General features: G+C 46.1%; 2 protein-coding genes across 10 annotated transcripts in view; one reads left to right on the forward strand and one right to left on the reverse strand.

The window, feature by feature from the left end:
• Lrch3 (leucine rich repeats and calponin homology domain containing 3) overlaps window positions 1-5,137 on the forward strand; it is a 110,016-nt gene extending 104,879 nt beyond the window's left edge. For 4 of the 7 annotated variants that reach the window (XM_051149804.1, XM_051149806.1, XM_051149808.1 and 1 more), the window contains one exon: window positions 1,640-1,939. In XM_051149804.1, coding sequence (XP_051005761.1) covers window positions 1,640-1,843 — 204 coding nt within the window. In that variant the 3' untranslated portion in view covers window positions 1,844-1,939. Of the gene's footprint in view, window positions 1-1,639; window positions 1,940-4,918 lie in introns of those variants that run through there. The other 3 variants (XM_051149807.1, XM_051149811.1, XM_051149809.1) reach the window with 1 other exon arrangement.
• Window positions 5,138-10,288: 5,151 nt separating this feature from the next.
• Iqcg (IQ motif containing G) overlaps window positions 10,289-15,432 on the reverse strand; it is a 28,225-nt gene continuing 23,081 nt past the window's right edge. For all 3 annotated transcript variants that reach the window (XM_051149813.1, XM_051149814.1, XM_051149812.1), the window contains exons 9-11: window positions 12,684-12,815; window positions 11,483-11,584; window positions 10,289-10,442 (exon numbers count right to left, since the gene is read on the reverse strand). In XM_051149813.1, coding sequence (XP_051005770.1) covers window positions 10,314-10,442; window positions 11,483-11,584; window positions 12,684-12,815 — 363 coding nt within the window. In that variant the 3' untranslated portion in view covers window positions 10,289-10,313. The remainder of the gene's footprint in view (window positions 10,443-11,482; window positions 11,585-12,683; window positions 12,816-15,432) is intronic.

The following is a 15,432-nucleotide window of genomic DNA, read 5'->3' on the forward strand; positions in this document are numbered from 1 at the left end:
CCACCTGTTCCTTCTCCCCTCTGCCTTCCACCCACTTCTCCAGAAGCTCCAGATGAGTTCTAGTTTTGCTGCTACTTCCGCTAAAAATCGGTCATTTTTCTGGACAGATTGAAGGATAAGAAACAAATACACAAATTGACAGCTTCAAGCTAGCATTCTCAGTCTTGCTTTGTTCTCACCTACTTTTGGTCCTAACCAAACTATAAACAGAGATCTTAGTATTTAGGTATATCAGACACGGAGAAGATAAGTATGAGGGGCTGGAGAGGTGGCTCAGTGGTTGAGAGCATTGGCTGCTCTTCCAGAGGACCCAGGTTCAATTCCCAGTAACCACGTGGCAGCTCACAACTATCTGTAACTCAAATTTCAGTGGATCCGACTTCCTCACACAGATATATATGTAGGCCAAACACCAAATGTACATAAAAATAATTTTTAAAAAATGAATATAAGGGGATGGAGAGTTGGCTCAGTGGTTAAGAGCACTGTCTGCTTTTCTAAAGGTCCTGGGTTCAATTCCCAGCACCCACATGGCAGCTCACAACTGTCTGTAACTCCGAGATCTGACACCCTCACACCAATGCACATAAATTAAAATTAAATAAAAATATTTTTTTAAATGAAGATAAGTATGAAGGCCATTGCTTCAGCATGACTAAAAAGTGTGTGTAGATTGAACTGTGAGTCCACGGTGGCGGAGCAGCCTGAAATCCTTCCACTTGGGAAGTGTAGGCAGTAGGATTTGGAGTTCAAGATCATCTTCAGCTATATAGTGAATTTGAGACAATAGAGCAATATGAAACCCTGTTTCAGACAAAAGAAATGAAAGGTAAATGACAAAAATAAGTCAAACTTTGGAGGAAAACAGGCTGGGAATATAGCAATGGCAGAGCATTTTCCTAGACTCCATTCCCAGCTCACCCTCAAATTGCAAAAGAATCACTAAAAAATAGGGTCCTGAGAAAGCCTCTGGGTAGAGGAGTTTGTGCATATATATTATGCCTTTATTAAATGTTTTACATTTTAAAAAAAGCTTGGAGTCCACTAAACAGTAGTTCCAGGCTGAGACCACTAATACTTTATAGTGGTGACTTTAGCTGCTCCCTCCATACTGTGCGGACCTAGTGACCTAGATCTAGGGATGATGGACTTGATCTGGCGGTGGTCTGAGTCAGCACACCTGACTCCTCCACAGTAACCAAACCTCCCTCCTCACAAGGCTTCCTCCGTCTTTGAACATCTGTGGTTTGCCCTGCTTCATGAGAAGCCCCCTCCAGTCAGCATCCTCAGCTATGCCCTACTCTTCCTCAGCAGAAAGGAAGAATGAGAATTGAGTTGAGGTGGCCTCCCACTCACCTCCCCACTCTCAGGCCTCGAGCAGCCCTGAACCACAAGCTAGCTCTGTCCATTGTCCCCTTAGTGCCCGTGGCTAGCTTTCAACAAGCGAGCTTCATTCTGTCACTCAGTCCTGTGTGCATAGATGAGCCCACACTTTTGCTTTTCAGCACTTTCTTATGCTAAAATGCCGAGGATGTGTGTCTGACTATGGCTAACATGGTTTTACTGAGCTCTGTACCTGTCTCAGAGTTTCTGCACTGACTTTGTTTTCTGTTTTCCTTTCCTGCTCACGTTTGGACAGGACAATCTCTGTTCCCCCTCCGACATCCTTCAGCTAAACCTCAGCGTTAAAAGAACTGTTGAAACTCTGCTTTCTCTTGGGGCACATGCAGAAGAATCCAGCTTTGTCTCTTTGTCTGTCCAGCTTCTGGGTTTCGTGGCATTTTACTGTGCTTTAATGTTAACTCTCTGTGTGCTTTATTACCGCGTCTTCCCCTATAGCTGACAGTGCAGCCGGTGCCTTCCACCTTCCTGTGCTTGGTGAAGCTTGTTTCTCATAGCGAATCGCTGACACACTGAGTGCTTTCAGAGTCTGACTTGAGAAGGTGCATTATCTACCCGGTGTCCCCAGGGGCAGTGCGTCACATGGTGGGCATTAAGGCTGGCCAGCAGGGAGAGGGTCAGCATTCTCTCTCCCTTCACGCTCTTCCTCATTCAGTCGCTTCCCTCGTGGCCTGTGGCCTTGTTTCTCATATGGGAAAGGTTAAGGCATATCTGCCCTAGAGAACTCTGGCCATCTTTTTATACTGTGATACACTTCAGTTTTGAAATAAAGAATGCCTGACCTTTTTCAACAGCTGCTCACCACAAAATACTGATAGCTGTTCTAATTTGGAGTACCTGTCACTCAGGTCTCTGGCCTGAAGTCTTAACTTGACATTATTTCTACCAGTGTTTGGACATTTAGTTTAAAGACACAAGAGTTGACCCAGACTACCGCTCTGAGCCCAGTGTGTCCTTTTAAGACAGTGCACACTAAGCAGCTGACCAGAATCTGCATCTCAGGAGAGCTGCCATGCTTACCATGTGTGCTGCCTCTAACAGAGCCCCTGCTAGAATCCTAGAGCGATGGGTCAGTGGTTAAGAACACTGACTGCTCCTCCAGAGCACCTGGGTTCAATTCCCAGCACCCACATGGCAGCTTATAACTGCCTGTAACTCCAGTTTCAAGGAATCTAACACCTTCACACAAACATACATGTATTTAAAACATGAATGCACATAAAATAAAAATAATTTTTAAAAAAAAGCCAGGCATGGTGGCAATGCCTATAATCCCAGCACTCGCGGAGGCAGAGGCAGACGGATCTCTGTGAATTCGAGGCCAGCCTGGTCTACAAAGCGAGTCCAGGACAGCCAAGGCTACATAGAGAAACCCTGTCTCAAAAAACCAGGGGGGGAAAAAGAATGTTTGCAATTCATGTTATTTCTATCATGCTTGAGCCATTTTTATAGGTGAGCACATGTCTGAGCTGCAGCTCCAGTGAGACAGCAGCCACTCTCAGGATGCTTAGGGCCTGGGCTGAGAACAACATGGCTGCATCCTCACAAATGGGGTCTCCACACTCCACTAACAAAACTGGACAGCAGCTCAGGGGAGACTGCCAGGAACACAGCACCCTGCTGTAGTCCACCTGGGCACCCCTTACCCTCATTTCCTTCTGTCTGAAGTGATTACTGTCCACTGCTAATGCTGATGCAGGGACGGCTGCAGTGCTTTACAACAGTGCCTTCCAGAGTGTGCTTCTGCCACCTTGAAGTCCGTGATCGTTGTCTGGGTTCTGTAGAGCTTTGTCCTTTTATATACACGCAGAGTCAGGCTTAAAGCCAAGTATGTGATACACACCTGCAATTCCAGCACTTAGGAGACTGGAACAGGATTGCTTTGAATTTGGTGCTGCCTGGGCTACACAACAAGACCTTGTCTTTAAAAGAAAAACAAAAAGCAAAAAACTGCCACCAAGACTGTTGTGTGGACTAGACTGGCAGTGGTAGGTTCCTAGGAAACATCTGCAAAGTTGATGTGCAAGTGGAAGTGCCACCTCAGAGTGGCGTCTGGACCACTGTGGTGCACCAAGCCGCTTGCCCTTGGCTCAGGCGTGGGTGCTGCTGAGCAGACAATAGGGAATGTCCCACCCAGAGCACATGCAGATTCATCTTTTTGTTTTGTTTTGATTTTGGTTTTTTTTTGTTTCTTGGAGACAAGGTTTCTCTCTGTAGCCCTGACTGAACTGGAGCTCACTTTGTAGACCAGGCTGGCCTCAAAGTCAGAGATGTGCTTGCTCTGCCTCCTGAGAGCTGAGAGCAAAGGTGTGCACCACCACTGCTCAGTACAGACTCATGTTAAACACAGCTACTCTGTGTAGTTGCAGAGGTATTCAAAATATTAATTCTAAACTGCTAGCTTTATTAGCACATCAAGAGATGGCTGTGACTTTATCAAAACCAGCATTAAATAAAAAAGTAATTATATTCAAGTACTGATAGCTGCCTCAAAAACAAATACTTGCTGTGCTTGTATTACAAGTCATTCTGTAACGTTTCGTGTGGTACAGAGTGTGCTGGAGCACTCCTGTGACCCTCACAAGAGTCTGAGGCCAGCCTGAGCTGTACAGCAAGACCCTTCTCAACTTAAGACAAAAACTTAATTTTTAGTTGGGCGTGGTGTTACACGCCTTTACTCCCAGCGCTTGGGAAGCAGAGGCAGAAGGATCTCTGTGTGTTCCAAATTAGCCTGGTCTACATTAGAGAGACCCTGTGTCAAAAACACAAACAATAGTAATTTTGATGAAAAAAGAAAAGCCAGAAAGTGTTGTGCTAAAATCTGCCTTTTTCTTTCAAGAGTAACCAAACCTGAACTAAGTCAAACAAGATAGATGTACCCACAGGGTAGTCACCTTCTGCAGGGAGTTACTAAGATGTAAGCTTACACAGTAGTTCTCCAGCAGAATCCAAGCTGCTGGATTCATGGATTTTTTTTTTTTTAAGACTCACTGTGTAGCCCTTGCTGGCCTTGAACCCACAGCCCTGCCTGGCTCTGCCTCCTGAGTCCTAGGATCAAACACGCTCAGCTAAAATACAACTTCTCTTTAACTAATTTATATCTACGCCTCCCCCTCCCTTTCCTAAGTTAGCCATTCATTCACAAAGCCATGTTGTGTTCCTGCTATCTGTGAACCCTGTATTCCACTTGAGCCATGCTGTTCGTAAGTCGCCTGATGCTTGTCAGATGGTGTGGCTTCCTGCCCAGCGCGCTGTTCCTCCTCTGCTGTGTAAATGTGTCACCTGTCAACCTTCTGCGCTTCCCAGTGTTCTGTGTCAACTCTAGTTGTGTTAATAAAGTGGCCCTGGGTGTGAGACGCCATCTGCGCCTGCCTCCTCTAGCAGGGTGGGTTACCAGGGACTTCCCATGGTTCCCATGGTTATTATGGGGTGGGGTGGAAGTGCCTCTCTGCTTTCAGTTCTGTGATGTTCACCCTGTTTTCTCTTGTCTGTCTTACATTACATTGTCCCCTTTCAGGAGCAATTATGTTTGCCTCTGCACATTTTAGAAGAGAAAGGGTTGAGCCAGGTTGCAGTGACGGTCCAGGCCCTCCTGGAACTTGCCCCACCCAAGCAGCCGCAGCAGCCACAGCTCTCCACTGTCTGAGGACTCCCAGGCCCCTGGGTGTGGGCATGGCCAAAGCAAGGAGCAGGAGGATGTGAGTGCTGGTGTCGCCTGCTCAGACAGCCCTGTGTGTTCGTGGAAGCACTGTCTTCATGATTCCTGCCAGGAATGTTCATCCCATCTCTCCATTTTAGGGGAGATTAAACCCATTTCTACTATTTTTTGGTTTAAATTAAGGCACAAATTTTTAAGTGGACCTTTGCTTACTGAGGACTCAACATGGAAACCTAAGCTCTGGCTGTGCTTTCTTCGTGGGAAGCAGGCTTGTTTTCCATGCCAGAGCCAGTATCTCCACAGCCAGATACTTGGCTCTCAGAGGACAGACATGCTATTATCTCTGCCAGTTTCTGAGTGTCTGCAGCTCACTGGCTTCCACAGTTGGCCTTCATTCTCCTGGAGCATTTGTGAAATCCAGATTTGCATCAAAGGTTGGGCTGTGCCCTGGGAACATGCATTTTCAGCAGACATTGTAGGTGATTCTCAGGCAGTGGAAACCGCTGTGCCAAGACACGTAGTTATGTGGTTTGAGGGCACCACCCCTGCTGCATCCTCAGCTGCATCTAAATCAAAGCTTACATATTGTGATGACTTGGACTTCTCCACCAAAGAGAACAAAACCATAAAGAAGCCCTAGGTTCTGCTCGGTGTGGTGGGTATTTAAAGCCAGTGCCCAGCCCCCGAGCCCTGCCCTCTACCACCCCATGTTTTCTAGAGGGTGGCTGTGTGCATCACCCGCCATTTCCTAAACCCACAGCTCTAAGCTGTAACATCTTACAGCTTACTACACACTACCCAGCAGTGATTACGTTTGTCAGCGAGCCCTGCATGCTGATCCCAGGCACTGCAGACATACAGCTCCCTGCTGAAGGAAAGCCACATTTCTTAACAGCCCTTACAGGTGACAGCCAGTTTCCATAACTACAAGAAAGCACTCAGAGCAACTTCCTGTCTCTCTCATCTGTCCCCTCCCCCATTTCCGCTCCTGTACCCTACACGCACGCAGCTGTGAGCAGAGAACAAAAGGGCCTAGGGCTCCAGCACAAAGTAGGTATCTTTATTTAAATTTAAGCACTGAGGTTTTTCTTCCCCTAGAATTTGTCCCCTTCTTAGTTGTTGTGTCTTTGGTGTTCACTGCAGAGTAATTACATGAAGTAATTAAATAGAATAATTACATGAAGCTGTTTGTTTTATAGTGTTTCCCCTATAGTCGCTAACTACTGTAGTTTTTTGTCCCACGGCTGTCATGTCAGAACAGTATTACCCTGCGTGGCATCTAAAAGTAACTTTGATACTAGACCAGGGTTCTGTCCCCAGCACCAAGGTGCAGAGATGCACTCAGACATTCCAAAAGCTGGACAGTCAGGGTTTGGAGCTTGTGCTGGCAATGGCCAGCTACAGCCCACCTGGGCTGCCTTAGACTGTGGCTAAAGAGCTGGCTTAGCAGTTTAGAGCACGTGCTCTTGCAGAGAGGGTTAGGGCTCAATTCCCAACACCCACAAGTCAGTTCAAAACTCCTTGCGACTCCAAGTTCAAGTGTCTGATGCACTCTTAACAGCTTCCACAGGCACCAGGCATGCACATGGTACACATACATACATGAAGGTAAAACACTCATACACATACAAAAGAATATTGAAAATACATATCCCCAGCCAGGCATGGTTGCACTCGGGAGACAGAGGCAGGTGGATCTTCCTGAGTTTGAGGCCAGCCTGGTCTACAAAGGGAGCCCAGGACAGGTAGGGCTATTACACAGAGAAACCCTGTCTCAAAAAACCAAACAAATAAACATATCCCCCTCTTCTGGCATGCATGTGTACATGCAGACAGAGCACTCCTTCATTTTGAAAAGTACATAAATTGGGGGCTGGAGAGATGGCTCAGCAGTAAGAGCACTGGCTGCTCTTCCAAAGGTCCTAAGTTCAATTCCCAGTGACCTCATGGTGGCTCACAACCATCTATAATGAGATCTGGGGTGCCTTCTTCTGGCCTATAGGTGCACCTGCAGCAGAGCACTCATACACATAAAATTAATAAATATAAATACTTAAATATCTTTCATCGAAAAGTGAATTTGAACAAAATCATTTTGAATGTCTAGTTTGAATTTCTCCTTGTTAGTACAGAGAAGTCTTTATTAGGACAAAGCCACTTTATCCAAGTTTAAAAACAGCCAGGCATGGTGGCACACACCTGTAACTCAGGGGACTAGAGCAGGCACATCATGAATTTCAGGCCAGCTACACAGCAAGCCCACAACTTATCTCAAGGAAAAGTATAACAGAGGCATCTGCACTCCTGCCCAGCCACTCATGGTCCTCACAGAGCAACCGGCACAGCTTGGAACCCAGCCCTGCTCTTCAGCGGCCAGACAACCAGCTCTGCTCTGCTTCTGGGCTGTAGATACACTATCCTAGTCAGCATTAAACCTCAACATAATTGCTGAATTCTGGCTTTTAATTGTGTAGAAAATGAGTCCAGAAGACATTACATAATTCAGCACTTAGAATAGCTACAAGAGTTCCTAAGCGTAAGCTGACATTGAGCATGGCCTGTGCCTTTAATGCCAGCTTCTGAGGGGCAGAGGAGGCAGAGCTGGTCTGCATAGTGAGTTCCAGGCGAGCCAGGGCTCCATTGTGAGACCCGACCTCAGAAAGAGGAGGAGGACATTTTAGCATTTGAGTTTTCATGTGAGACGTTAGTGTACTTACCAAACTAGTGCAGACTGGGGTGGCTGGGACACAGCTACACAGTGTTAGTGGACATAAAGGGAAGACCTTGTTGCCGTTCTTGCAAGTCCACACACAACAAGAAATCAGTGCTTTGTTGGGCCTTTGCGGCTTCCTATACATTTCCAAATTGGACAGAACAATTCATTTAGATAGTTATCCTTGCTGGACCCCCAGTGGAAGATAAAGCTAGCCATGTCACAGTCCCCTGACTAGAAATTGCTACCTTACCAGTGCTAACGTGGATAAGCCAAGCACCTGCCCGGCTCTGCCCTGCCACCCACAGAGATGTATGTCAGCAGTCTCCAGGCTCTCCGACCAGGATTCTCCAATAATGAACAGGTCTGATAGACTCCAAGCAAGAGGAGGCACCTTTGTATTTAGCGAGAACAGACTAAAAAAGGCGGACAGTGGGTGGTTTCCAACAGACAGCAACTGTAAATACACCCTTGCACCTAATCAGGAGGCCTGTAATTTCCTTGGCTTCCTCTAGTCAGCAGTGACTAATAACGTGATAATGCTGATGAGCTTGATTTTTAAGAACTAAGTACTTAGATGGTTATAGAAATGAAGGAAAACTTGGTCATTTAGTAGCCTTTTATATATACATTGCAGTGAGATGGTTTACAGCAGATTTTATTTCTGAGGTGTTATAAACATGTAATTAGTAAAAGGTTTTGTAAACATTGTCCTATATTTGTATGTCTGTAAATATATTGAATAAGTTCTAAGTATAAATATGTCAATACTGTGTATGTTATTTTAAATTGCCTGTATGTAATCTTATATGTGGACATTAAAATAAAAGCCAATACTTGTAGCATGTAATAAACAGCCTGACGCATGCTCTCGTCGGCAAAGACAAATCAAGGAAGGCTTTGATCTGGCTCACTGAGGGAACAAACCTTGTTAAAATATGCCTTGGAGGTTAATTTCCACTTTCTTAAAGAGGTACAGATAGTAAGACGGCCTGCAATGGCAGTGGGATTGGGAGGCTTGCCCCAGGCTCAGGCCATCATGCAGTCAGTGTGCATGGAGTCCTGGGCTCCATTCCCAACACCGCACAAGCCGGGCATGATCACTCACTCCTGTCCTTCCAGCACTTAGGAGGCACACATGGAAGTTCAAGGCCAGCCTAGACTACATGGTGAATTTGAAACCAACCTGGCCTACATGAGACCCTGTTTCAAAAAGCTAAAAAGGCTTAATTCATTGAAATATGTAAGACACATTAAGATAACTTTTCTCTCGGGAAAAAAAAATCAGTTGAGGGCCAATGAACCGGCTCAGCGGGTAAAGGCACAAAGGGATTCAGTAGGGGGCAGTCCTTGAAAGCTGTCCTCTGACCCCACCTCCCACGAGTGTGGCGTGCACATGCATACATGTTTCCATGTGTGTGCCCACACACTCAATTTTTTTTTTTTTTTTAAGAAACAAGTTAGGCGTGTTGGTGTGCGCCTTTAATCCCAACACACAGGTTGGCAGAGGCAAGCAGATCTCTGTGAGTTCGAGGCCAGCATGGTCTACACAGTGAGTTCCAAGGTAAGCCTGGCAACCTGAACTTGAGCCTGAGAACACACAAGAAGGTGGGAGGAGAGAACTGAGTCCACAGAGTGGTCCTCTGACCTCTGCACGTGCCCCAGTGCACATCTCACACGCACAGAAGTTGAGGCAGGGGGGTGGAGACAAAGGAGCCAGCCAGGCTGAGAGCTCAAGCTAAAGTGACCCAGTGGAGCCAGGCATGGTGGCACATACCTTTAATCCCAGCACTGGGGAAGCAGAGGCAGGCAGATGTCTATGAGTTTGAGGCCAGCTTAGTCTAAAAAGTGAGTCTAGGATAGAGAAACTCTGACTTTAAAAAAAAAAAAAAAAAGTGACCCAGTGAGCTTGCTGGTTTTAAGGGAGAACTTCAGAGAACCAGGCTAGTTTTCACAAGTCTTGTTTCTTTAAAAGTCTTACTATCCCAGATGATGGACATAGTTGGCCTCAATTAACAAACAGATCTCTAGCAGCCTGGAGAACTCATGTCCCAGTCTCTACCACTGGAGGACTGCCTGTCCACACTCCACTTGTATCCCATGTCAGCCTCTTCCATCCCTACCTATCCCCAGAAAAGTCACTGGAACAGCTTATGTAAGAGGTATAGCGTGTCCCCCAACACCACCAACCCTTCAAGACAGGCAAGAACCAACATTTATTAACTGCTGTGTGTATGCATATTATGCTAGATGGTAACCTTGAAATTCTCACTGAATATTTACGTTTGCTTATAACAGTTCTTTAATCATGGTATAAAATGAGAATCAGACATATTACAGGAGTTTTTAATGCATCACTGTCAGCTGATGAGCTGCTTTCTGGTGAGAAGGAACAAGACGAATGTTCACAAAGCTACTCAGCATAGCTTCCCCAGAAGTGCGGTGTGCATGGCCCCCACCATGAGAGAGCTCCCAACCGTGAGAGAGCTCTCACAGGCACAGTGAATGCCAGAGACCAGAAGAAAGAACAACAGAAACTAGTCACTTCTTGCCTCTCCGTTTTTCCTTCTCCTTGCCTTTTGAGTCTTTGCTGTCATCTTTGTCTTTCCTGGGCAGTTTGAAACCTCCAATTTCCCTCCGGACCACTGTACCTCGCCACCAGGCTTGGAGCTGGAACAAAGAGAGAGGAGTTAATCTCAGTGTTCCCAACAGCGCTGCGATCTTTCCACACAAGAGAACCAACAGTTAAAGCTTGTGTCTGAGGAACATCTGAGACATGGAAGTGGCCAGGCTGCTTTCAGTACAGCTGCTGTACAGTACCCAGGTATGGCCGCCCTGTTGTTCCTGGGAGTGAGAGACTTAGAGCCCCAACTTCTGTGTAGGGGTTGCTCCCTTGGCAAACACCACTGGCTACAAAGGGAATGAACGAATGCCTGTTACCTGTGCTCAGTCAGGGATGCACTCAGAAGTCTCAGGGACTGATGGCACATCACATATGTTTAAAGGCAGGATTTAGATAGCCCCTTGAGTGTCTGTCAGTGTGACAGCACTGCTCTCAACAGTCTCTGGTGGGAAGTGAGACTAGCCTTGCCTGCTGAGAGCCCTTGAGTCCACTAGTGAGAACAAAAGCTTGGTCAACATTTGCTGATTATACACCAGGTTGTTCTAATAGGGAACTCAAGGGTGAGTTTCTTTGGTTTTTTGATACGGTTCCTCTGTGTAGCCTTGGCTGTCCTGGAACTCAGTCTGTAAACCAGGCTGGCCTCAAACTCACAGAGATCCACCTGCCTCTGCCTCCCAAGTGCTGGGATTAAAGGTGTGCACCACCACCACCTAGCTCACCTTTTTTTTTTTTTTTTTTTTAAACAACATATTGGAAGGCATCGTACAGCCAGGGCTGACTTACAAGGTGTCACAGCAGGTAGGGGCATTCAGAAACACCCTGTCTACGCAGCTGCCTCACCCACCTGCCCAGGTTTTACAGCTGGACAGAGGCTTCGCTTGTACTGCTCAGCTCCTCTCCCCAGATCAGGAGCCAGGCATGCCCTTTGCTTTGTCAGCTGTTACCCTGCACTGTGGACTGTGGGCACACCCTCACCCGTGTGCTGTGGACATACCTGCCGCACCCCCCCCCCCCACCCGCACACCTACCACACCCCCCGCCCCCACCCGCACAGCCCTGGGCTGGCCCCTGCACCCTGGCTTCCTACCTTCACAATGCTCTTCAGCTCCAAGTCATCCTGCTCCAGCTTCCTCCTGGTCTTCTCCTTCTCTATCCGGTCTTCAATAATGACCTGCTCACACTCCCGGATCTGCACAAGAAAACACGGGGTGGTGTCTGGCAGCAGCCAACCAGCCCTGTGTGCCAGTAATCCCAGAACCCCAGAGACACCCACAGGAGGGCTATGGAAGGCCAAGGCCAGTCCACCTGCACAGCAAGTGTCTGTCTCAAAAAATCCTGCTGAAGTCCCAGACTCTGTCCGTTCACATTATATAATTGTTACTCAGCCTTTTTCAATTTAAAAATTCGAAGTTGAGCTTTAAAATGAAGATGAAATTTAAGCCAGATGTAGTGGCACACACTTGTAATCATAGCACTAAGTAGACAGATGCAGGACAGCCGTAACAGGTTCAAGGCTAGCCTAAGCCAATTATGAGATTCTGTTTTAAAATTAGATAGTTAAACACACACACACACACACACACACACACACACACACACACTACTCATTGGTGACCTCAAGATAATGTTTTTAAAACTTTAATAGAATGTACATATACAAATAGCCATTTTTGTTGTTTTGCTTTTTCAAGACAGGGTTTCTCTGTGTAGCCTTGGATGTCCTAGACTCCCTTTGTAGACCAGGCTGGCCTCAAACTCACAGAGATCTGTTGTGCTATCATGCCTGGCTGCAAATAGAAATTTAGGAAGTTCTACATCTGTCCGATGATGAAGTCAGTATTTTAGATATTAACACTTGTAAATTGTCTTTAGGAACCATAAAGTTTTGGGGGTTTTTTGTTCATTTGTTTTTTAATGCAGCATCTCAAGGAGTTTTAAATAAATTATACCTAAAGTACAAGAAAAGCCCCTGACCCGAGCACTGTGGCTCATACCTGTGATCTCAGCACTTGGAAGGCTGAGGTAGGAAAGTCACTCACTACATGAAGAGTTCGAGGGTAGCCTGGGCTATAGAGACTGTCTCAAAAACTAAAAAAAAAAAAAAAATTTACTCAGGGCAGAATCAGTCCAGCATTAGTGCTGTCATCACTCGACCATCATCGTCATCACTATTGTCATCATCTGAGAATCCCATTGGCTTACAGACACACCTCTACTTTTGGACATAACAGTCTGCCCAGCTGGCTTAGCTTCCACTCCTTCCCCGGGGTCACCCCAACACGCCTTACCATCTTCGCGAGGTCCTGAAGGTGCGCTAGGTCAGTGGCCTTGGCAGCCTTGAGAGCATTTAACTCGTTCTGTTTTGCTTCTGTGTCTTTATCAAACTTCTCCATCCAGAACTCGAGTTTCTCCTCAAGCTTCTACTTGGAAAGAACATGAAAACATGGCTCCCACCAGTCACAAAGTAACAGTTGCAGTAAGTTCAAGAACAAGCCAGTTTTCCTACAGAGCTCCAGCCAGAACAGACTTAGGGAGACCAGCTGGGATGCTGACATGTTGTTTGTATCTGATTAGTGACTACAGCAAACTATACCTCCATATTTGTGTACTTTTCTGTGTGTAAGCCACTTGAGTTTTAGAGGCACCTATGAGCTCACAGCATGTGAAAACATGTACAAGACATGTGGAACTCAAGCCAGACAAAATCGCAGAATAGAGTGTGCAGGTGGGCAAGAAGTCCCCCCCTCCTCAGCCCCCATCCCCCCACCCCTAGCTAAGAAGCCCAAGGCAATTGATAGGTGTTGGAAAAGGAGGAGTCTGTTTTCTTTGGGGGGCATGGCCCCTGATAGTCACCACTCTCCACTGCAATGCCACACTTCCCAGAGCATATGGGCAGCACAGGTTGTAGCTGGTGAGGTTTTCTTTTAAGGGCACAGTTTAGGTGGATAGGGAAGTAGAGGTTGGATCTGGGAGGAGTTGGAGGAGAGGAGTAAATATGGTTACTATACATTTTATGAAATTCCCAAAAAACTAATGAGAAAAATACATAAAATGACAAAAAAAAAAAAAACCCAAACAAACAAAAAACAGGAGGAAGGGTTGGGGTCAGTGTAGCTGTTGCCTTGTATGTGTGCTTTGGGTTTGACACCCAGCACTGCAAAACATAGTAGCCAAAACAAATGCTTGAACATATCAGACATGAATCAACACTGAAGACCAGGATAAAAAATGGGATGTTTCTAGAGACAGGCAGAAAATTCTGAAACATAAGCAATGACATCAGCTGTCTTTCTTTAACAATACTGACACTCGTTGAAAAGACTGAAATGTGGGTGGGGAGCTCAGTTGGGGTGCTGGTCTAGCATGCATGAAGCCTTAGGTTTGACAGTCAGCACCGCATAAAACTAGACGTGCTTGGGGGCTGGAGAGATGGCTTAGAGGTTAAGAGCACTAGTCCAGCCTGGGATATAAGAGACCCTGTCTTGGGGGAGGGAATCTTAAAAAGTAATTCTAAATGAAAATGGATATGAATCTAGGATGCCTAGCCAGCCTTTCAAATATGATAGAAACATGAGAGTCAGTCTTTGAAAGTTGCTTGAAGATGCACACTTTTGCAAGGGAAAATGAAAGATGTGTAAGAAACCAAAAGCCAGTAAAGTGTGATTTTAGTGACAGTCCTGCAGGAGGCAGTCATGTCTAATGAGTGGAGCAAAGTCAGATTGCAAGGGTCAGATTCAAGTTTTGCACTCAAGTTTGCTTGAATCCTTAAGACTTCTAGCTAGCGGTTGTTAAGTGCAAATACAGCACTCTCCGTGCAGCACAGTGCAGTGTAGCAGATGTTGCATGCTGTACTGACATTTGTATAAAATTGATTTCAACATAGGATATTGGAAGGGGGCAGTAAATAAAAGGTTTTACTTTAATAAAAGCAACGGAATCTACACAATGATTAATTCTAGACTTAAGAGAGAGAAAGCAAAACCCAAGCAGGTATAAAAAACGTAAAGAGGCCGAGCATGGTGCACCCCAACGCCCTTAATTCCAGCACTTGGGAGGTAGAGGCAGGTGGATCACTGTGAGTTCAGGCCATCCTGGTCTACAAAGGGAGTCCAAGACAGCCATGGTTACACAGAGAAGCCCTGTATCAAAAAACCAAAATGAACAAAGTAAAGGTTGCAGCCAGGTGGTAGTGGTGCACACATTTAATCTCAGCAGTAGGAGGCAGAGGCAGGTGGATCTCTGTGAATTTGAGGCCAGCCTGGTCTACACAGAGTCCAGTACAGCAAAAGCTACACAGAGAAACCCTGTCTTGAAAAGTCAAAAATAAAAAAAATAAACATAATTTGAAAAAACTCAACATAATAAGACATGCACACCAGTGATCCTCAGAGAAAACCCACCACTCACTACCACCCACCATCCACCCCATTTGTGTCAGCTACCAGCTTACTGTCTCTCAGCTCCAAGTTCATTCAGCATGGCCTGGCCTTACTGGTAATGTTTCTTTGGCCACATAGCACAACACTAAGCTTTGTCAGTAGAGGGCGCTGGAGGACATGACAGGGTGCTGGAGGCTACCAGGGCTAGGCTTCCCTGGGCACACTGCTAGTGCTCTGTGTGACACCTGGTGGCACTCAGTCATCAACACACTTAACTGACAACCACAGCATTTGCTTGCCATATCCTCCAAGAATGTAAAAGACTCAACAGTAAATCTAAAGGGTTTTATTTTAACATTTTAAAAGAGAAAACGAGTCAGGCGTGGTGGCACACACCTTTAATGCCAGCACTTGGGAGACAGAGGCAGCTGTATCACTGTGAGGCCAGCCTGGTCTACAAAGCGCGTTCAGGACAGCCAAGGCTACATGAAGAAACCTTGTCTCAAAAAAATAAAACAAACAAAAAACCAGAGGTGGGGGAGAGGGAGGGGGAGAGAGAGAGAATGACAATCTGAATGAATGAAAGCAGTCCATCTTACACAACTGAGTACTCGTCTCATTGAAGAAGGAAGAAGAGAAGAGGGAGAAGGAGAAAACT

The sequence above is a fragment of the Acomys russatus genome, chromosome 8, assembly GCF_903995435.1.
Source record: "Acomys russatus chromosome 8, mAcoRus1.1, whole genome shotgun sequence".
In the NCBI taxonomy this organism is placed as follows: Eukaryota; Metazoa; Chordata; class Mammalia; order Rodentia; family Muridae; genus Acomys; species Acomys russatus.